Below are 24,039 nucleotides of genomic sequence, written 5' to 3'. Positions count from 1 at the left end.
ATTTTTGTCTAGTTGTCTCTTAAAATTAATTCTTTTCTTTTTTTTTTGTATTTACAGAATAAAAATTCAACGTGGACTGAAAATTTTATAGTGCTACAGAAAAATTAATATGTTTGTAAAATCATTTTGATTCATTATAAAAAAACTAATCAAAATAATCAAGTGTTTCTTTGTGACTGCGCCAATATATTTTTGAAGATTTTCGCGTTACAATCAAGACCATCAACCATGATGGGAGCAGCAGTGACTCCCTGGCCTGGCACAATGATGGATCGAATGTCACTGGATGATATGCCACATAAAGGTAATTAAAAACTTTTTTCTCGTTCTTGTCATTTTTTTTGTTTCAAATAATAATTTATCATGTTGGATGCATATTGACGCGTGTCTGATTGTCAGAGTCATGTCGCCAAAAAATATATTGTTGACATTGCGCCTTTTATGTTCGCTTCATATTATCTTCGCATCATGTCTGCGCGTAATTTAACTTGATTTTAGCGCATAAACTTTTGAATGACTGTAAATTAAGCATAATAAACGCGAAATAAGAAAAATGGAAAGAAAACACAAAAATATGACAGACATCAAACGCGCAATGTATGATGTGGTTCAAAGCTGTCCATCTACTTTTTTGGCATGCATTCGTTTTGTACATGTACAAATGTTATAAAAACATGTGAAAGACATGCCTTGACAGCCAAGCACATAGTGTTGTTGCGTTTGTCGTGCAAAAAGCAATGTGATATAAATCATGAATCTGATAATATTGGCGCTCAATTTACCACAAATGGAGCATCGCCAAAGCGACATCAGAAATGAAATTGTCCTGAACAAATTTTGTCACGTTTGTGGTTTTGTTTTGTCTTTCTTTTTTTTTTTTTTTTAATTCAGTATCATGTCAAAAACGACAGACTCTGAAAGATATCATTGCTAGATAATCAATTTTTTCAATCATCATTGTACAAAAATATCAACCTATGTATTTTATATACATAATGTATAATTGAGATTTCTTTTGACGAAGGTGCTGAAGTGTATGATTCGAGATATGGGTCAGATTTGTCTACGAACATAAGCGCAAGTTTAGTTTTTCTTTTTTTCTTCTCTTGATAATGTATTATTGATGTCGAATGTCCGAAACTGATCGAAATGGTATTGACATATGATGAGGCAACATTTTAATTAAATTTTACATTTAAATTCTTCCCCAAGACAAAGTATAAAACTATGTCTAAGAAAAAAAAACTTTCATCAAATTGTAATTTCAGTGTTTCTTGTTTTTCTTTAAAATGAAGAGAATAAAGAAGATTTCTTTAATATATGCTTTCAACGATAAGGCTTTGATCTTTTTTCGTAAATGTAGAACTGTAAGTAATCAGTATCAGGCTTCTTAAAATATATAAACGATAAAATAACAAGAAACACAAATTTTACACTTCAATAGATAAGATGTATTTTGAAATCTTTTCTCTTTATTCTTGTTGTTGGTGCTCTTAGTATAATATTTTCTTTGACGCTATCTACATTTATGATGGTCATACATGGCGTTCTTTGATTATTACTATAAATAAATGAAAAACTATTATTGTCTTTTTTAACCAATTTTACATAAATTTTCTTGCATTTTTTTCCTATAGTAAAAAATAATGATATTTCACAACTCAAGTTCCTGACATGCAACTACTTAAATACGCAGCAGGGCGCCCTTCTTCAAAAATTCCTTTCATTCATAGAACCGTAATGCACGAACGTTTTTGTAAATAAAGAAAATGTTGTGTGATCATTAGCAAGCTGTAAACTCTCACCATAAATAATAATAGTTAGAGCAGAAGGTAAAAATACCGCAAAGTTAAAAGTGTCAATAAATTGTCAACAAATTTAGTTAATAAAATGTCAAGATTGGGACTCTCTTGTATCGTTCATTCAAAAATATCTATATTGGTTCATAGTATTTTTTTATTTGTCTGTATTGTTACAATAATAAATTTTGTAAAATATGTTTGCTTTGAAGCAGTCTGTTCAATAACAACAACAAAAATTTTGAAGATATTCTCCTCTAAAGTTAATATATTTTTTTTTTGTATATAAGCATGTGTGAGAGTTGACAAAAGCGAAAAAGATTCAGTTGTTGTGTTTCCATTGTAATTTCTTATGATTATTTGTATAATTTGAACCGAAAACATTAATTTTTGTAACAAAAAAACTTATTGAAAGGTATTGTCATCACAGGATGAATGATTTGTATGTTGTCGGGTCATGTTTTTTCTGCTCTGTAATAGTTATTAATAGAATAATTTTCTGTATCGAAATATCATTATTAGTGAAGATTATGTATATATGTTGTACATTGTCAATTGTTGTCCACGCAAGAGGGTGCGTTTCTTGTTTAGTTTGATGCGACAATTTTACCGGTGCTTGGAGAATGCATTTTATTGCTATAAATATTCTTCACTTAACAAGACGTGAATAATTGAGAACAATATATCGTAAAAAAGCTAAGCTGATAATAGTGTAGTTATCGTGGGTCAGTAACACCTGGAAGTATATCTGTAATAATTAACAATATAGAACTATAGAATAGACCCTTAAAATTGTTAAGCTTTATCAAGGCTATAATAAGAAATTTCGCTTTGATTCATAATTATTGATGGTTATTACGAATACGACATTTATTTATGGTGTATGAAACATCAAACAATAAAAAAATAATAGTTAGTTTCGCTTTTATTACTTAGCACACAATATTTTAGCATTATGTATGCAAACTTTTTTTTCCATAATACAATTATTGAAAGCTACCGGTCAATTCAACCAATTCATTAGCAGTTAGAACTCATCGAAATCATCTCAATTTCTAATGAAGAGAATTTTCATATTCGATTTATTTTCTTTTGCTGGTTGACATTGAATGCGACTGTCATTGTCTCTATTTTTTTCGATTCGTTCTTTTCATTATTCTCATCTGTTAGATGTGTCAAAAAAACGTTAAAGAAAAATCGAAGGAAATGGACATTAAATAAAATAAATTATTCGAGGCGAGAAAATCGAATAAATTCATTTGAAGGGAGTTTGTCTCACAGTCACGAACAAAAAATAAAAAGACAAAATATTGATTTTATTTCTGCGATATTTTCTAAAATACAGTGACTCACTGAATATTGAGAAGCAGAAGATGACGTAAAATTGTTTATCTGCTTTAAAAATCTTCTTGAGTCAAAAATAATTGTGAAAAGCAAAATAAAATAACCTACGTCAAAATGTTTACATTGGAATCCCATCCGTCTTTGTTTAGGGTTTTTGATCTGAATTTATGAAGTTTATATTTTTTTTTGTTAGACATTATGAAATTTTTATACGATTTTCTATTCACCATATGAATACCTGACTTGATTCTGCTTGTTTATAAAGAAGCTACTGAAACTGACAGTTTAAAATGCTACTTTTTTACGATATCTCTTGTCATGTAATTTCAAATTTCTCATAAAAGAGAGAAAAGAAACAAAAAATTATAATCCCAGAAACAGTAGGAATTATTTTTTTCGATTAAGAACGTTTTACTAAAAGAGATATGTATGGTATCGGAATATATTTCAATTAAACAGTGGTAACAAGACAAGAGACTGACGTATTTAATATTTTTTCCTCATCACAAGTACCTACTTAACCTGAATTTTATAATTTTTTATTTGAGGCGCCTATGAATTCGTATAGCAAACGACTTTATAAATAAACAAGTTTTTTAAGTTTTGAGTAAGTTAGGTGATTCTTTTGTATTTAAATATAGATTTTCTTCAATAAAAAAATATATTAAAATTTATTGTTTTTTCACATAAAATTTTCTCTTTTTTTAATTTTTTCTAACCAGGTGATCGCATCCACATGTTTGACGACGCATCTGGTAAGCGTAAATTTATGTTTAATGCAAAATTAAATTTTTTAATAAGTTTAGTTATAAGTCATACACAATTCATACTAAATAAAAATCACCTAACTCACACAAAAATACATCACCATAATCAGAATTTTAACAAATATGAGAAATATCATTGTTTATATTGAATCAATTTAAATCAAATTATTATTTTAAATCTCTCTATTTATTTTTATTGCTATACCTTAGAACGCATGAGATAAGATTGTTATCTAAACGATGCATATCAAAAGGATTTTACTTTTTTATCCAAATCTCCTGTCCAGATACATATTTAAATTTTTTCCCTTTTTCTGCATAAATTTACCCAACTTTTTCTTATTACCTCTGTTGGGCTATGATATTTTATTTTATTGCCCTTGTGTTGTTACAACTTTATTTAATCCAATATACATATCTAGCCAAGAGATATATTTTACCTTTAAAAGTAACTAAGGGGTGTCCTTAAATATATTTTGCATGGTTTTTACAGCTATTCTTAACAAAATTGGCATAAAATGTTCAGAAAATATAAATGGTAAGCAAAAGTAAATCGAGCATGACCATTTTTATGTGAGGTATATGGGGGAATCTATGACACATCTGCATGTTTTTTCTGCAAAAATGAAAAAGTTACTAAAATATCTTAGTTTGAGGTACGGATCGAAATTTCACACAAATTATTTTGTAAACTTTTATTATAAAGGACTTTTTTGACATGATGATACAGATGTAAACCTATTGTTAGCTCTTCATTCAAAAATTGAATATGTTTTAATAAGAAACAATTAAGTAGATACATGTTTTGAAGACAAATTATGGCTCGAGCGGAATAATTCATTTAAAATTTTTACAGTTCGATTGCAAGAATAAGGTTTTTTTCTCTCATAGATTATTGTAAGAATATAAAGAAAACTCATAACCACTGAACGGAAAGTTTACTCCTACAAAACAAAAGCACTTCATTACACAAATGAATAATCAAAGACAATGTTTGTTGCAATTTTCTTGCACACTCAAAATTAACATGACAAGAAAAGAGATACTTAAGTACCCTCTTTACGCTCTTTTGTATAAAGCATGTATACAAATAAGTACAATATTTAGAAGGACTGAATTTATATTCTTTTTTTTTAAAACAAAAATACCTAAAGTGTCTCATTTTTAACAAAACAATAATTTCTGAGTTGAAATCCTCTTTGAAACACAAATATAACAATTATTACATTAAAACAGGTGAGGTGCCAATGATGCCATCCAAAAATTATTAAAGAAAACATTTGTCGTAATAGAGAATATTTCTTATTGTTTAAAAGGATAATTAACAAAGCTTGCAACAAAAAAGAGAACTTAAGAAACCACTTTAAGTCTAAACGCTTGAGCTAAGAACAAAGTATGAAAGGCGATAATAATAATGAGAAACAAAAATAAGTAGTAAAGAGTATTAAATGAGATGCAAACAAAGCAATTTACCACTTTTTTGTTACCTGTTTCAAAGAATAGTTTTCGTAAGATGATCGATTTCTCGGTGAAATAAATTGAGACCTTATCGAAGATCCATTTTTAAAAAGGCTTGAAATCCGATATTTTTATGTTCAAATTTGAGAATCGACATTTGACATATATGAATATAAAAAATGAAAGTTGATTGTTGATTGGTTTTAGGACTTTCTGATGTCTGGCAAAGAATTAGACAGATTGTATTTCAAGTCCTCCTCTTTATTTTTCATCTTGATTCTAAAGGAAACAAAATACATATAGGTATTTCATATCTAATTCATTTTATATTCATTAGAAATAATTTAGTAGGAGCTTCAAAATTGTGCAAATGAAGACTTGATTGCAAATAAAGACACGTGTGGTATTTTATATAATTTTAGATATAAAAAAATTGTCTATTCTTATCATGCGTTCAAAACCGAGCAACGAAATATCATGTCTATTCAATAATAATTTCATTTTATTGTCTTTTTAAGTTTCTGCATTATTTTACATGCCATAACTTTAAATATTTACAGCTATTTATTTTGTTGTTAACATCATTCAAAATTAATATTTATCAAAATATTTTTTATTTTCAATATTTTGAGTTTAATTTATCTTCTAATAAACTATTTTAGACTTGTCAATGTTAGAATTCGAGTTAGCTGGACTAATTCACGGAAAATATAGAAATACGAGAATAATAACATGTGTGTAGTTTCTTGCTTGTAGACCTCCGCCGCATGTGTGATGCCACAGAAATGGCCAATCAAGCGAATGATTTGGTATGGCATTCTACGAAAATGTCAACATAGATTTACTTATGCTTCACCTGGCACATTAAAATGCAGCATGTTGCTTATATAGTATATATGCGTGTTTTCATGCCACACATATTGCGTCTTTTTGTTGATCACCCTTTTTCAAACCGATATATGTGTGTCATTTGTTTTTTCTTCCAATGTTCTTAGTTTTGTTGCTATTTTTTATGAGCATACATTTTCTTTTCGTTCCATAATCGAGAGTAAGACACCCAATCCTGTTGACAGGCAATGTCGTTGTTGCGAACTGGTAAATAATAATCATCAGGAAAACAGTTGGCTTATGGGAAATTTCAAAATACAAAAAGTAGAAGCACAATAGACCTCCTTCAGAGACTCTTCCGTAGTTACTTCAATAGCTTTCGTTATTTATAATAAACAAGAAGAATAAAAGAAGTGTAACAAAAAAGAAATACTGTTTCAGATGCAACCATGTGAAAATTTAAAGAATTTCAATCGCCTACTCCAAATACAACTATCTTTTCAGATATTAAGACGATTTTATCCTTTTGTTAGTAATATTCATAAAAAAAAAACCAAACAAAATTAATAATAAAAAAGAGGCAAAAACCAAAGTAGAAGTTATTGAAAATATCTATCAAATTTTATAATTTTCTGAACTAGGATAAATCTTTTTATATCCCGTTCAATGCAGTTCTATCGACCACAAATTATTGCAAAACATTTTTTAGAATGATATAAATGGCCTTGAGAAATATTTTGTGACTTTAGCTGTTCTAACTTTATATATATAAAAGATTTTTTTTCTTAATCGGGCATTACATACAAAAATATGAAACACAAAGGAATATAACATGTAAGAAATAAGTACTTTGGCATGTTTTATTGTAACTCGTGTTTTCATCTTTTCGTAATACATTTCTTTATCACATCATATGTACCATATAAAAAACACTCCAATCATATTTGAAGATATGAAAAAGAAGATTATAATCTTAATCTAAATTAAAAAAAAAAACTGTTTTTAGAGCAAGAGGAAAAAAAAAATATAAAATTGACATCTGACAGTTTCGAGGAGAATAGATGAAATTTGTTTTGTTTTTTTTAACAGCTATCAGTTTTGGAATGATTTTGCAAAAGTTTTTTTATAACTGATTTCTTTTTAAACATACTAAGTTCAAAACGGAAAACAAGGAATGTGTTGTGCTGTAAACGATGTGTGTGATAATGTAATAATAATATTATTTTAACGAGAATATCAAATTATATTCTTGTTCGTTTTTTCCTTACATGTATGAGTCGTTTGACGAGAAAAATGTCATGTAATATTTTATTACAAGCAACAGATTTAACGCCATTTCATTGCAGTCTTCATAATAAATAATGCAGATAATTTGATATTTATTGAAAAAAGCTAGATGTGAGGTCCAAATCATGTTACAATTGATCGATAATTTAAAAATAATTTTGAGCAGAAAATAATTTGACATAAGACATTTTAATTTATTTATTCCTAAAGTGTTCTTTTCCGTTACAATCATATAAAAAAGGAAAAATTTTGTCATCAAATTCATGAAAGTAGTTACGGAAGTTCTAGTTTCCGCATTTCTGAAATTTACGATAATATTTTGTGCTATTTACAATGGAATGAGCATCATAAATTTCAAAATTTACCATAAATACTATAAATTTTACTTTGACACTCAATGTTATATTTCCTCGTTATACATTTTTGCAAATAAAAAAAAAACGGATAAAAAATGTTTCAATATCTTTTCAGGCCACAGCGGAGTCAATCAATTGGGCGGAGTATTTGTCGGCGGTCGTCCACTTCCTGATTCAACTAGACAAAAAATAGTTGAATTAGCACATTCAGGAGCACGTCCTTGTGATATTTCACGTATTCTGCAAGTATCAAATGGATGTGTTAGTAAAATATTAGGCAGGCAAGTTGATCATTGAAAAACAAAATTTTTTAAATCACATTCATCTATGTTTTAATTAATTTTTTTTTAGATACTATGAGACAGGCAGCATTAGACCACGTGCCATTGGCGGATCAAAACCGAGAGTTGCAACAGCGGAAGTTGTTAATAAAATTTCACATTATAAACGAGAATGCCCAAGCATATTTGCATGGGAAATTCGAGATAGATTATTGCAAGATCAAGTTTGCACTAACGATAATATACCAAGCGTGAGTACCTAAAAAATGTAGTTTATTTATATTTAATCATCAAATTATGCAATACTTACGACTGTTAGAAGTATGATGAGGGAGATACAGTGATTAAACACATTTCTATTTTATTCGATGAAACGAAAAAGTTTTAATCCTCTTTCATATAAAAGTCCACAAATATGAAATACTTACATTTTTACCGACCATTTTAACAAAACAAAATAAAAAAGAGAAAAACGTTATTGTTTAAATTCACAACCAATTTTATTGTGGTTTTTTCAATGCAGGCATATTTTTGTTTTATATTTTATCATCACACATGTTGTGTGTATTTGTGTTATTTGTCTGCATAATGCAATTATTTTTATCCATCCATTTTGCTCTGTACTGAAGTCAATTAAATACAATGAAATTGGATATAATAACTATATTATGATAATAATGGTGAATGCAGCATCGTTTAATGTATTAAAATGAGGTACACACAGAACTATCATCATGTAGTCATCGCACATGAATAGACGAATAGCAAAAGCATTTAGATATACTGAAAGGGCGATGTGAAGTTACAACTAGTTTCTGTGCATAAAAAGTTTTGAAACACGCAGGGAACACGCAGGCGAGGCAGATGATTGTTTCATCGTCGCATAAACTGATTGTTATTCACAAACAGATAGAGATTATTCCCTCTTTTTTAAGGGTACATAATAGTTTCCATTTTTTGTTACAATTTTCCCTTATTTTACATAAGAATCGATAATGTCCCTGAACAGTTTTTTTTTAAATCCGCATTTTATGATTTCCTCGTTTTTTTTTAGTCCTTTCTATAACCGATTTTTCTCCATTGTTATTCGTGTCAGTATTTTATATAAATATGACGTTTCTGGCAACCCAACAGAAATATTTTATTGGGGTGACTTTTTCTGAAAGTGAAATTTTTCCAAATTCGTCAGAACTCCATTGTTTTTTGCCATTTCGGTGTGTTTGCTTCGAATTTTTTATTGGCTCTGAATTTATTATGCACCCTATAAACCGTTTTTTAATTTCTTTTGTGGTGTGACTTTACTGCTTTCGAACCGATGAAAAAGCATAAGAATAAGTATTATCGTGTTTGAAAATTTCTCTCAAGACAACAAATAAAAATGATTCTTCCATAACAACAAACACACACATAACTTATGAGACACGATATGTGACAAGAAATGGTAATGAGGTGATTATGTTATTGCAAGTATGGAATATTTTAGCATAATTTTTCTATTTTTATCACAAAGAAGTGCTTTACTTTATTAAGATTGAAGTATAAATAGTTCTTGTATACTTTTACCAACGCTTTAGAAGTTGGTATATAAAATAAAAGAAAGTTAAAGCCTAACCATATATGAACTTGAACAAAAATTTAAGATCCATGTGAGTAATTGAAACAAAATAAGGAAATCGAATGAAACCCTATCATCATCTGATGAGATAAACACACAATTGATGGTTAAATGGGCGATTAGCCATGTAATGTCGTTGTTACCAAGTATGTAATTTTCTGTTAATGTTAGAGGTAACGCAAGTAATGTTTTAAAAATAGGGGTGCCATGTACGAATAAGCTAAAGGTGTGTTCATGTTTGAGAGTTTAATGCGTATAAACGTATCTAATAATACTAATTGTGTACACGTTTAAAATAATGTGTGAAAAATGCATGAAATATGAAAAGGGTGCTAAAGGTGATATCAATGATGATCGTCTCTCCGGTTGTTCGTACTTCAAGAGGCGTGGTAAACGATTTTGTCCTTTTTTTGTTACCATAATGGATGGCAAAAACTGTATACAAATATATCTTTCAAATAAAAAACGCAATAGAGTACTCACTTGTAGCATCTATCAAGCTTATTTGCACATCTTTTTTGCCTGAACATATTTTTAAAAAATAATAGGTAATATCTAAAGCGCCAAATCTTGTGTTTAAGTCCGGTTTATATCTCATATAGTAATAAAAAGAGGTAAACCAAAGAAATCATATATTTAATGTTATTAGAAGAATCTACAATATTCTTTTTTTTTTTTGTTAAAAAAGGGCTTAAGGACTCTCATATTTTTTAAAAAAATTAAACAGATAAGATACTTATGTTATAAAGAAATTGAAAAACATATAATCTTATCGTTCTATAAACCTTTTTTGTCGATGTGGTTGAGTATCGAATTTATATATTTAACAAGCAGATGATACGTTTCATGATTTTTAGAGTAGCACGTTTATAAAAGTCTACTTTTCTTTTGTGGTCATGCGGCATGTTTTAATCCTTTAACGTATTAAAGTAACTGACTTTAATTCGTATCTTTTTATTTTTGTAATAAAAATTTCAAGTACTTATATTTTTTTTAAGATGTCCTCAATGTCTTTTTATAAGAATTGAGTTTTCTTCTTATGTGATTAAATTAACTGAACCATAAAGTTAACAAGATTTTTTTTCCAATACGAAATGTGAAAGTGAAAATTTTACGCACATTCATGCGGAGTAATAAATAACAAGCTGTTTGAAGCATGTACAAAATAAATGTGTGAAAAGTTAAAAAGATTGTGTCATTCACAACAATTTTCACGCTCTGTTATCTCCTTGTTATTAAAGCGTTTACGACACACTTACTGTTCTGAAGAAAATATAATAAATGTTCCTGAGTTTGCGATAAAAAAAAAGACATTCCAGTCATGAACGAAAAATTAAAGGAATTCTGCATCTGTAGCTTCTTTCATTGTTTGAGCTTCCCTTATTTTTTGTTCACTTTGTATGAATGTGTGTTTAACGTGTGTGGTTGACTGGTAAGAAAATATTTTTATCAAAATACGTATAACAGAGAAAATTTTCAATTTACACGTTGTTTATATGGGTGTGTTAAAAGTTTTGCCTGAAAAATATAATATTGAAAGATAAGGAATTTGAAAATTGATTTTTGTGTGGTTGAATTTTTAGAATAACAACAAAATGGAGGAAAACGCTTTAAAAATATTAAAAATGAAAATAGAACGCAACATTGTTCGTGATAAAACGGAAAATAATGATGAACGCATCATCACACCATAAAAGGAAATAAGCGGAGGCACCCTTGAATCTGTGCAAAGTCACTCAAGTGCAAGTAATACTTTCCGCAATTTCTTTTAGAATCTGATAAAAATCGTTCTTAATTTGTTTTTCGAATATTTTTTTTCTGATGAGTATGTTGTTATGCTTTAGTTTTTCGATCTTTACCAATAAAATTATAAAAATACCCGATCAACATTTTGTCTGTCAAATCAATTCTTAATCATGCATAATGATGACATTGTGTATTTCTTGTCAGCTATTATCACGGTATAACATAATATGTGTAAGAAATTCTTCTTTTTTTTATTATTGAAAAGAAGTCTTTTATTGTTTTTTCTGTCTCCTTAAAAAATAATTTGGAAAAGTATGTTGACCCTTTCAGCTTATTTTTTAGACAAATAATCTTATAAATACATGAAAAGGGCACTTATGTGGAAAGGATTTGAATCAAAATGACATTTGATATATTTTAGAATTTAGAATTGCCTATTCGAAATTTATTTATACTTGTTTCATGAAGGTGTGTGTGTGTAATATTTTGTTTAACACGTGAGTTTGTGGTTTAAGGTTTTGCCTCATCACTTCATTATGTAAAATTAATTGTTGAAAACTACTCATAAAGTATTTTGTATTCATCTGATTAAATGTTGAAAGCTGTGTTGATATAATGAAAAACTAAACAAAAACCATTTCATTTGAATGAACAATCAAATACTTAATTGTCTGGTCTGGATTTTTAGCAATAATAAAAGGGATTCAGTGTTCGTATAAGGAGAAATACAAAGTTCAATATACACCGGCGCACCATATTTGGGTCATTACACTTGAAATGGCGTGGAAAAATCGGCATTGAACTTTTCCTTCAATTCCATCTTCTATCACTAAAACTAACGGTCACTACTTTAACATGCGAAAAAATACGTAAGTTTTGTCTTGTTTCTTTGACCTTAATAAACTTTTTAAAAATTAGTTTACAACGAATTTCCGTTTAATTTTCTCAATAATTCTTAAAAATAATGTCACCCCATGTTATTTTAAATTTTATTAAATTAACACCATTTTCACAAACATTTTATCATTAAAGAGGGTTATTTTGTACTCAGATTTACCAAATGCTAAATTTAATTTGTCACGCACGAAATTTATCTTAACGGAGCTTAAAATTAAAGCTCTCTTCAAAAATCTCTTTAACAATATTTGAACAAGTCCCGTCGCCATTAAAACATTTAACGTTAAATACTGACTCCATTAGAATCAATAATAAAAAATACTCTGGATGACAGGCAGAAAATTTTTTATCTCTTCTGCTACGTGTAAACACAAATTTTCTTACTGTACCTAATAGAAGACGTACCACAGAGGAAAACGGAAAAATAATCGTCTATGTCAAAGAATGTATATAACAAAAAGGAAAGAAAAATTATGGGAAATAGTCTTCTTATTCAGATTGCGTACCCAAATAAAGTGTCACAAATGAAAGCAAGTTAATGTCTTTTCTCTTTTCCTTGAACAAAAAAAAAGTAATATAAAATGGGGGATGAAGCATTATCATTATAATACGAATATGTATGATATACCTACAGAGATTTTTCCGCATACACAAGAAAGCAGTCGCAAAACAATTGATAACGATTGAGAAGATTGTCAAAAAAGGTTATTGAAGCGATTTCCAGCGTAAATTTAGTGAAACTGAAATAAGTTCAGCCCTTCATCATAAAAGAGGACCCAAACTAACGATATTCTGAATTATATGAAAACCAACAGATGTTCTTTACCGGTTTATTTTTTATGAAAAAGCCTTTAAAATACATACTTTCATCATCAAGCTTCTTTTCTTATGTCAAGTGATGTGAAAATACTTGTTTTTTGTATGTTTTTATTAAAAAAAAAACGAACTTTTACAATTGGTTAAAATTTATCGAACGTGTGCAAAAGCAGTTAAATGCAACTTGAACTTGTGCAAAACTAATGATCGAATCGGACCTCCTTGTAAACTCTTTTACCCTTCTAGTTTTTCAAAATTTGCATGAAAAACGTTGCGTTATGCGTAGAAATAATAAAAAAAAATACACAAAAAATCTACAAATTAAGACATTTATTTTCCGAAAATTTAATATAATCTTCATATAATGAAAAATCCTTAATGTTTATTGCCTTGGTCAACACGTGATCGCCACGTGTGAGACAACAATATTCTTTTTCTTTTGTTATTTGGCGTCAAGAACATCAGATACGCTATTTTCACTCCATGTTATATCATTATTTTGTATTTTAAATAATGATTTCAGTACTAAAAGATTGAAGATTTAATCATCTATGAAACTGTTTTATTTTTTGCGCGAGGAGCTTCCTCTCAGCACCCTCTTTTCAGTTGTGTGTGTAGTTGTGTATGTAAGCTCAATCGTATTGCGGAAAATATTATTAAAATAATTTTTTTATTTAAGTAGGTATGTGATTTCTCTGTATCTACAGTTAAATTTTTGATGAAATCGTATTTTGTTGTAGAAACAGACAGACTGTTATAAAATTTTTATCTCAATGTTAGTGAAACAGGATTAGGAGATGATTGGGTGTTAAAGTACACAACAAATTTGATAGAACAATGTCAAGAGGGGGAGTAATTTTAATATAAATTGCTACTCGTATGAAATTTGAAACTTTGTATGATGTTTTTGTTGTCAAAGTTTAATAAAGTGAGATAAAATCGTATTATTATTACATATATAATTTGATTTTATCAAATCTCCTCTTGACTATAAATATTGTGTGTAAGATGAGCTCGACGAATGCGATAAGAATCTCCATTAAATATGAATAAATTAATTAAACTTATTGCTTTTTTTTTTCTTTAATTTTCAGGTGTCTTCCATAAATCGCGTCTTACGAAATTTAGCAGCACAAAAGGAGCAACAGCAACAACAAAGTATGCCAGATTCATCATCGCCATCACTCGGTGAATCAGTATATGATAAATTACGCTTGCTAAATGGGCATCAAACAAATCCATCGACAACAGCAAGTTGTTGGCCTCGTGCTCCTGCATGGTATAGTAGTAGCTTGAGTGGTAGCTCACCATTTCCAATTCAACCGATAAGCCCAACAGGACATGGAATGGGGACACTAAGTGATGATAACAGTTCAAGAAAAGGTAAGGTTTTTGGATTGTTTGCTTATCAAACGAGGGTTGAATAATATACCCGTTGGCAAATTCGACTATTAATTTGTTACAATTGTATCAAATCATATGCAGCTCAATGAAATGACAGCACTTTGTTGCGGTATAATGTTAAATAAACAGACTGTCGGGCACAAAAATGAATTTGATACGAGTCGAGTGTGTGTCTGAGTGTATGCCAAAAAATAAAATAAGAGAAAAACGAGAGATTGGTTAACCAAAATTCCCTTTGATCATAGCTCTTTTTTATATAAAATATCTTCTCTCTCTCTGATTTTGTTTGTTCGCTTGTGGCTGTCGTGTTTTTGTGATGATAATTTGATAATTGAATGCTTTTCAATATTAATTAAATGAATTATTTTGTTAAATGGCATGTTAAAATATAAATAAATATGCACGAGTGACTGGCGGTGAGAAATTTCCAACAAAAGTAACATGTGTAAAATTATAAAAACGGCGCCTAAGAGCGGTTCGTAAAAGAAATCAATTTTCATCATTTTCGGCGATTTCGACCTTCTGCATACATTTGTCATGCCTTCAATTTTTAGCATGTACCCTGCTATAGCATTTTGCAAGTAAATGAGAAACAAAATTTGATCACATATTGATGTGAATTTTTTCTTGTATATTTCCTTATTGTTGTTGTTCTATGGGAAAAAACTCTTCAATCTAATTGTTTGCCCTTTTACAATAATTACTACATACACAAACGAGACTATTATTTCTGTAACCGGTGCCTGTCGATTTCTTATAAATACTATAGGAAAACAAAACCATTTCGCTTTGTTCATGTAAGAAAAATATTAACATTTGACACAACGGGAAACCAATCGAAATCTTATCCTTTTGATTTTTTTCTCAATGCATTTTAAAATATTTTTTCTGTATTGTGTTCTTCTATAGTACCTTAAAAAAGTTGAATTGATTTCCCTCCCCTTACAAACACGTTTCTATTGTCATCGGCATTTGTTTGAGATTTTCACTGTTGTAGGTCTTAATAACCGGCACATCATTGAAAGAAATCTATATGTGTATTACGAAGAAAACAATTACTTGCAGCGTTTTTTTTTTATTTTTTTTATGTTAGAAACTCTACTGCGAAATCGCGAGTGCTTCTGCTAATTAATATTTTAATGCTTCGATATCGTGTTGTGTCGTGCAACTTTTTTTCTGCTTGATTCAAAAAAATGTATGTATAACTCTAATTCTTCCAAAATAAATAATTTAAGATACAATTACTAAATGTGATTTTGCATTTTAAACATTCCGCATAAAAGCGATGACACTTAAATTAATGTCTGGAAAATGTATGACACACGACACGTATTTAATGAAATCAATGCAGTTATACATGCATTTTATTTGATATGCATGAAAACAGTATTTTTGGTTAATGAGATATGTCCAATCGTATATTTGAAATTGAAGGAGACTCCATTTTATTTGCTGGCTTTTAATGTTGCTACTGTTTACCTCCCGTTGAAAATAATCCTGAACGAATAAAAAAATACTGCCCACTTTCAAGTTCTTTTCACAGATATTGTTTCGTTTTTATTACAATTCTCTTCTGTTTATTTTTTATATATTTTAATCCTCCAACCAAAAAATATTGTTTTATATTCTACATTAAGCAACAGCAGCGGCAACAAAAACAGAAAAAACGTATCCAAATGTATATAAATTTTTTCTTGATGCCACACATTTTCCGGTACAGTGATTTTTGGTAATAGGATTTTTTTTGAGCAGAGCTCGCATTCAAAGAAAGATATAAAGGCAAGAGCGGTATAACATAAAACGGTTATTATTTTTTGAGCAGCCAGTACAGATCTACTTTATTTCTGAAACGCTTCGTTTTGTCTTGCAAAGAAGCTTTAAAGCATTTTTTGCTTTTCATTAAAGACAGCTGTGAAGTATAACACAGAACTTGTAACGAAAAAAGCAACCAACATCAATGTAAAACCACAAAAAAACGTTGGATACTGTAGAAACTGTCAAAGACATTGATTTTTCAAATTTGTTTGTTATGATGATCACATATTTTCATCGTATTTGAATAATTCAATTTAAGAATCATTTCCGATTGATCATATATTCAAGAAAAATACAAACACTTTAATCTTTTTTTTTCTACTGGAATACCAATTTTATCGACATTTTTTACACTTTTTGTGTTAGTCTTTCAATTTGTAAATCATTTTGATAGAAAAACTTCAATTTGCATTCAAAAACTCATAAAATTTGATAAGCATCATCAAAGTTCCATTCAACATCTTTAGAATCTTTAGAAATATTTTATTTTTACATTATAAAACTGTTTGTAGATTCATTTATGTCATCATCATTATTACTGTTATTACGGAGTTATTAACCCCTTTTGAACATTCTTAACACCCTCAGTAAACATTCAAACCCCATCTACGTATTTGATCATGATCATTTAAAATATGTGTGAATGTGTTAAATTAACGACGTCAGGACATGGGAAAAACAACATAATGCATTCAACAGTTTTTTATTAGTTTTTTCTTACTTTACGCTAAAAGATTAAAAGTAAGCATCTACTGTCTGTTCACTGTTTTTTAAGTCACTAAACTTTTTTTGGTTCTCAGTCTTAAAAATGACTTTGAGCTTGCCAAATCATTTAGAAAAATAAACAACTGTTGAAGAGTAAAACATCCGCTCTCAAACATTATTCAAAAACTTCTTCAAAATTGAAATAAACGCACTTCACAAGTCACTTAAGAAAAACGATACAATTTAATCTTGTTTTGCAACATACAATTATCCAACTTTTGAAATATTTACACAAATTAACTCTCAAATGGGATCACAATAACTTTATATTTTATAAAAATAATAATTTTTGATATATACTCTCCCTTCTTCAATGCTGTATGTGTTCGAATTTCGTATTTTTATTATTACTATTTGCCAAGTGATTAACACTGTATATTCAAGTACCTATTATTAGTTTGATCATTTGTTAACTTTTCCAGCATGTGCGTATGTTCTATTTATTTAAGTTGTGTCTTTGATACGGTAAACACGATCAATAGGGTGCCAAAGTGTGGCATGACAGCATGAAAGGGTGACAATTATTCCATTATATTTTCGATGTATCACATCAAAAAACGTCATAAAGCAACGGAAGAGGAATGAAAAGGTCGTTTTTAAACGAGTAATAAAAATGAATAAGAATATTAATAAAAAATAGCATGCAAAATACAATGTTATAGGGGTGCATTAAATAAGTGCGCGAGAAACTGAACAGTTGCTTATCGTTTTCTTCGATCGCAAATTAATTACTTTTTATTGTGGCTAGAATTATAATCTTGTGTTGTAAGTTTTTCTTTGATAATAATATAAGAAAAGATAAGGAAAAAGAATTTGTTGCAGGCGCGTAAATTGTTATATTGTTATAAGTATTAAACATTGTAAACAAAAATTTAACTTTTAAACTTTTAGTTTTCAAAATTTTTGATGTATCAGTTCAAAATCCAAACTCAGAAAAAATACAGACTCTCAGAATTAATTATTGAAAATTCGGAAATTATCTTTGAATATCTATTTGATGTTTACAAAGCTTAAAAATTAATAAATTTACAAACATAAAAATATTTAAAAAAAATACGTAAAAAAATACGGAATTTTATTTATCTTTCAATTTGATGGTTTAAAGCTTGAAGATAAATTAGAAAAAAAAACATATTTCTTCAAAATTTTTTAAAAAAATATTTCAATTCAGAATACAAATTTCGGAAGTTTTTAGACGCTCAGCATTTACCCAAGCCTTCATTTGCTTATTTTTCATTAAATAATTTTGCTTAATTTCTGAAGATTTTCGAATTTTCAACGCAAAATCCGAATTCCGGAACAGACTTGTTGCAAGGCAAATACTATTCACAAGATGAGAACAATACAAAATTAGCACAAGTGTAAGGTAAACCACAAGAATGTCGTATTTCACTATAATATAAGGCTCTATTAGATTTTCTGTTGTATTATTGCTCTTTGTTATCTGAAGATAATCATTAGGCGGTTAATTATTATTTAATTCTATTTTCTTTCTCGTCTTCTTAAAACATTTTCAGGAATGTCATGATGTTTTTCATAAAATAGTTCATACACAGAAAGTCTTCTCAATAGAAATTGATTTTGGCTTATACTAAAAGATAATAAAATACAAACAAAAAAAAAAAAAAAATAACGAAAACATCATTATCCAAATCCTTCAAATCAAATTAAAGAGTCAATCCTGTGCAAACGATGTTAATACAAATATTTATAACATGTTGTATATTAAATAAATTGATTTACATTTTATGAAAATAACAGCAAAGCCTTTTCCTTTGTCTCCTATATTATTTATTATTATGAGATACTTATTCGATTGCCAAAACAGGAGGAATAAAAAGAAAAATTAAACAGACGTCAACATTGTTTTCGCAGCGTATCACACAGTCATCGGCTTAAATAAATTTTGAAGAAACACACACAAATGATAGTTGGTGAAACAAGTATAAGGGTAAACAAAATGGGGAAAAAGTCTAAAACGTTATTCGTTGGATCGTTTCGTTACACGATAACAAATCCCTCTCATGGGGATATTAAAAATTTTCTGCTGTTATAATTTGTAACGTAAATTGATATGTATACACATAGGCCGCTGTTGGTTTTGTGTTTTTTGGTTTTATACATGGTTCGTTACTTGGTTTACAAACACACACACTTTTCGGTTACCCAAATGGTGTGCCTACATTTTACATATACAAAGTCCTTGTAGAAAATGAAAAACGGCGGAAAAAGATGGAATAAAGTAATTTGAGAATATACATGAAAATGATGATAAATTTATTCAAAGTACAAGAGAGTGTGTTGGTATATATTCGGGATTTGGGCGATTTAAAGTTAATTGAGTGAAGTGATTGTATAAATATTTACGGCAGTTTAATACCTCATAAAAGGGGATTATTGATTTAATGTAATTAGAGGAGTAATTTAACAAAGTAATTTCTTGTCTGTCTTACTAAAAAATGCTATAAAATATTGAAAAACTTTTTTGAACAATTTTTTTTATTTGCTCATGTTATTTTCGTTAATGCTTATCTGAATTCTACGACGGACTAATAAGTGGTCTGTAATTAAATTGACCATAACATAATTGTCGAGAGACTTCTGATTAAAAAGATAATGTCAGCTTATTCCTCATCTTATTAAAATTCAGTCTCCCAATCATTGAAGAAACAAGTAAAATTCTCTTCTATGCGGGATTTCTCTGTATCAACATAAAAGAAATAAATAAATAAAAAATAGCCTGAACTAAATATAAAAAGATGATGTCTTGATTATCATATTATTGATTTTATGTCTCGTAAATCTTGTCATTTGTCACAGTTGTGATATGGATGTCGGCACAGCGAATATATGTACGAAAATCAGGATGTCTGAAAGAGCAAAAAATGTTATGACGATGGATGATTAATTAAAAATATGTAAATTATTGGAGTTGAACCAAAAGAGCGACGGCTAATACTATATCGAAAAAGGAGAAGTAAAGTTGAATGAGAATTGTATCATTGACTTGATGATATTTCTTTAAATCAAGTTTTTTTTTGTATTCGTATTTTTTGTATTTGTACAATATAAAATAAGAGTTTGATTACTGCTTTCATTATTTTATCATACGTTTGTTGGTACTAAAAATCAAAAATTAAATTAATATAAACGGCGTTTTAATCATAACTGAGCACGTGCTTCGCATTAAATAGTTATACTGTTATTCTTAATCTCTGAGAAAGTCGCTGATATACAATCATAAGAGACATTGCAACGTTTCAGAAAAATATAATGCGAAAAGCGGGGAGTCCGGAAGACGGAAGCAATGTTTATTATAATAAAATCTGTTGCGTATTATATTTAGATGATGATGATAATCTCAGTCCCTTTTGTAGAGAAATAATTTAATGATGATATTGCAAGAAGCTGCAAGAAAGGAACCATCAGACTATGAAAACGTGCATTTAAAGTTGTCGTTTCCGGAACGAAGTGTAAAAGTAGATCCGGTGTGAGACTCTGGATGCGTGAGTGTTTTTCCGTGATGTCCGATTAGTTTTTTTTTATTCATTTTATCCTGACAAAAAGAGCTCAAAATCCCTTTAAAATTATTTTGTTTAATGGCAAAAGCACCCGTTGCTCCCCTTTGAAAGATAGCACGTGCAGCGTACGCTTTGATCAAGACAGAAGCAGTGATTTAACCGTATCCATAAATCAAACACTCGCAACCACGTATTCCAGCATTACGCATACAAATGTAACATTTTTTTCGTTGCCATCATGCATGAAGAGAAGAAGTGTGTACGTTACATTTTCATATCCTTATCACAAGTTTCTGCTTGAACGAATTTGCAACGTGTGCGCTGCTGTTCATCGTTTTCTCTATGTATGTATTTAGTAAACGTGTTAAAACTGATTCAATATTTAAACTCTGGCACAACAATGGAGAAATATGCGGAAACAGAACTGGTAGAGAGAGTATTTTCCCTTTTATGCTGAATCCTATTGCTGGTATGTATTTTACCATACAGAAAAACAAAAGGGATGTTTTGGGCTCTCTATTTATGAAAATATGATTTTTTACGTTTTTGTAAAATATTACGGAAAGGGGATATATCTCCCCTTTTATTAAAAAAAATGTTTCAAACAGCATCGAAGAAACAAACACAGAACAATAGGCAGGATGTTGCTCGTGTTGTCGACAAACACCTGAAAATATCTCTTCGTTTTTTAGATTTTTTCCAATTTTTCATTGCTTTTTGGTTTGAAAAAAGGGTTGTTTCTTATCGTTTATTCCATTGTTCACGCTTTTTTATTATGATATATTATCGACTTATAAACATCCTTAATATGATTAAAAAAAATCATATTTAATAAATCTTCAGCGAAACACATATTTAAATATGCACAAAAAGAAGCTTAAACATTAGTCAACCATGCATAAACTCGAATTTGTTATCTTTACAGAAATTGAGAGTCAACATTCGGATGAAGGAGGTTCCGCAGAAGGCGAAAATTCAAATACAGGATCGTTAATTGGTAGTGACGATGATCAAGCTCGATTAAGATTAAAACGAAAATTACAAAGAAATCGAACGTCCTTTACAAATGACCAAATTGATAGTTTGGAAAAAGAGTTTGAAAGGACACATTATCCTGATGTGTTTGCACGAGAACGACTTGCGGCGAAGATTGGATTGCCCGAGGCAAGAATACAAGTAAAGTTTGATGACGAGAGTTTTTTTTACGTACAATAATATTCTCTTTTTCTGTTTATTGTAGGTATGGTTTTCAAATCGTCGTGCAAAGTGGCGACGTGAAGAAAAACTTCGAAATCAACGAAGGACACCAACAAATGTTGGAACAACTGGCAGTAACAACGCAATAAATCAAAGCACAAACACAAGTATCAGTACAACGGCAACAATTGGAGGTAATGCCGACACTCCTGGACCAACTGATATTCACAACAGTTTGATTGGTAGCTCACATATCCCAATTCCATCATTATCGCCATCTCGTCTTAATATGAATCACGCATTCGGTAGCACAATGTCTTCGATGTATTCATCAGGAATTCCTCCGGCAATGCCGATGTCTGATTCATATAGGTATGACGCCTATTTACAAAGTACTAACAAGAGTAGCGAAGAAATTAAACAGCAACACAATCACATTTATAGCACAATTTCGTCAATGTCTTCGTACTCGCATCCATCGATTGGAGCGCTTTCATCTTCGCCCGGGTTAGGAAATAATAATTCTGGCGGTTGCTTACAGCAACGAGATTTAACGCCCCCTTCCCCATATCAATGTCACGTTCCGCGAACTTCAATTCCTCCAGCAACACTCAGCTCTGGCGGACTTCCCCCATCATCAAATCCTCATTCCGCTTATGATACTATTAATTTGGGCGGATATGCGCCTCGACATTCGCCATGCAGCCCATCACAAGGATATCAAATGAATGGTAGTATGTACGCAACAAGCAATACAAATAGTGCAGGTAAGCTGTAATTTCTTTTAGCTTCTTTAACAAGAACATAAACTTTAAACATTTTAGGATTGATTTCGCCAGGCGTTTCCGTGCCATTAGCCGTTCCGGGACAAACGACAACAGATATGTCGGCACAATATTGGTCTCGATTACAGTGACCTTGGTGTTAAGACGACTCGATCATCAGCAAACAAGGTTTCAATCGTTTCAATTATTATTAGGTAATCATTGACTAAATGTCAAAGAATTATTTGCATATCTTACTATTTGAAAACATATAAAATGCACACTGTTAAATACGTTAGTTACAATTATTCTTTAAAATTTTTGTAAATATTAAGAACCAAAACACATGCGACAAAGATACCATAGCCAGTTATTAATTTTAAGAATACAATTTACTTTATATAGGTATCCTCCAAATTGTAATAAAGAATATGCGTTAAAATTCAACCAACATTTGTATAAGAGAATAAATAACATGTGTAGTTAATAATTATCAATTTAGATAAAAGCTGAAAAAGTTCAAATGAATTTTTAAAATTTAAATTAATGCATTTCATTGTATATTCATTATTTTCATATATTGATGTATAACAAAAGTCCAAATAAAACTATAGCAAATGATCACACAAAAATATCTTTATCTTAAGACTATAGTATTTTCATAAGATATATTACTTTGAGAAAAACTGTTGTATTTCGTATCCTTGACATGCTTTTATGATTAATAAAATGACATATAAAATAAATACAAATTAGCTTAAAAATATGTATCATCAATTGTATTATAATCATTATTTATTGTTTAACTTTGAAAATTAAATAATAATAATAATAAACGTTAAACGTGTTATGTATCAAATTAACATTAGAAAAATGTGTAATAGAAGTTATTATAAGGATTATCTCACAAAATGTTTAATTGTGTAAGAATATACTTAATGTAAACATCTTTAAAATTATTCGAAAAAAATATACTAGAATAAATAACTCTAATAATAAAGTCTAAAAAGTAAGATTGTTTTAGGCGTATATTTTTCGTAATTGAAATGTAAACGATATAGGTAATGTATTGGTCAATAACAAGACACGTGTAGAATATACATCGTTTTACTTGACATATGAATGACTGATTTTTTTTATTTATCTCATATTTATTCTCTTTATATACTATGTACATATATATTTTTCGCGTACACAAGTACTAAAAATTATGAATGAAAGGAAAGCGTGGAATAAATTATGTCGAGGAACGAACAAATAAAAGAAGAAGTATAAAACAGTTTGTTTTTGTAGTAAATTTAAAGTCTCGAAGAAAAACACACTATTGATCAACATAAAACAAAATTTGACTGAATAGATAAGGGTCGATGAGAACAGTT

General features: G+C 29.3%; 1 protein-coding gene across 1 annotated transcript; it reads left to right on the top strand.

Moving 5' to 3' along the window:
- The first annotated feature begins 216 nt into the window (after positions 1 to 216).
- LOC134835572 (paired box protein Pax-6-like) lies at positions 217 to 23,001 on the top strand. The gene is made up of 8 exons (XM_063850452.1): positions 217 to 304; positions 3,866 to 3,898; positions 7,955 to 8,120; positions 8,191 to 8,371; positions 14,289 to 14,577; positions 21,625 to 21,875; positions 21,940 to 22,663; positions 22,721 to 23,001. The coding sequence occupies exons 1-8, from the start codon at positions 229 to 231 to the stop codon at positions 22,810 to 22,812; spliced, it is 1,812 nt and encodes a 603-aa protein (XP_063706522.1). The 5' UTR covers positions 217 to 228; the 3' UTR covers positions 22,813 to 23,001.
- The last annotated feature ends 1,038 nt before the right edge of the window (positions 23,002 to 24,039 follow it).

Source organism: Culicoides brevitarsis, chromosome 3 (assembly GCF_036172545.1).
Source record: "Culicoides brevitarsis isolate CSIRO-B50_1 chromosome 3, AGI_CSIRO_Cbre_v1, whole genome shotgun sequence".
In the NCBI taxonomy this organism is placed as follows: domain Eukaryota; kingdom Metazoa; phylum Arthropoda; class Insecta; order Diptera; family Ceratopogonidae; genus Culicoides; species Culicoides brevitarsis.
The sequence above is the reverse complement of the archived record's forward strand: the minus strand, read 5'-3'. Positions and strand labels throughout refer to the sequence as shown.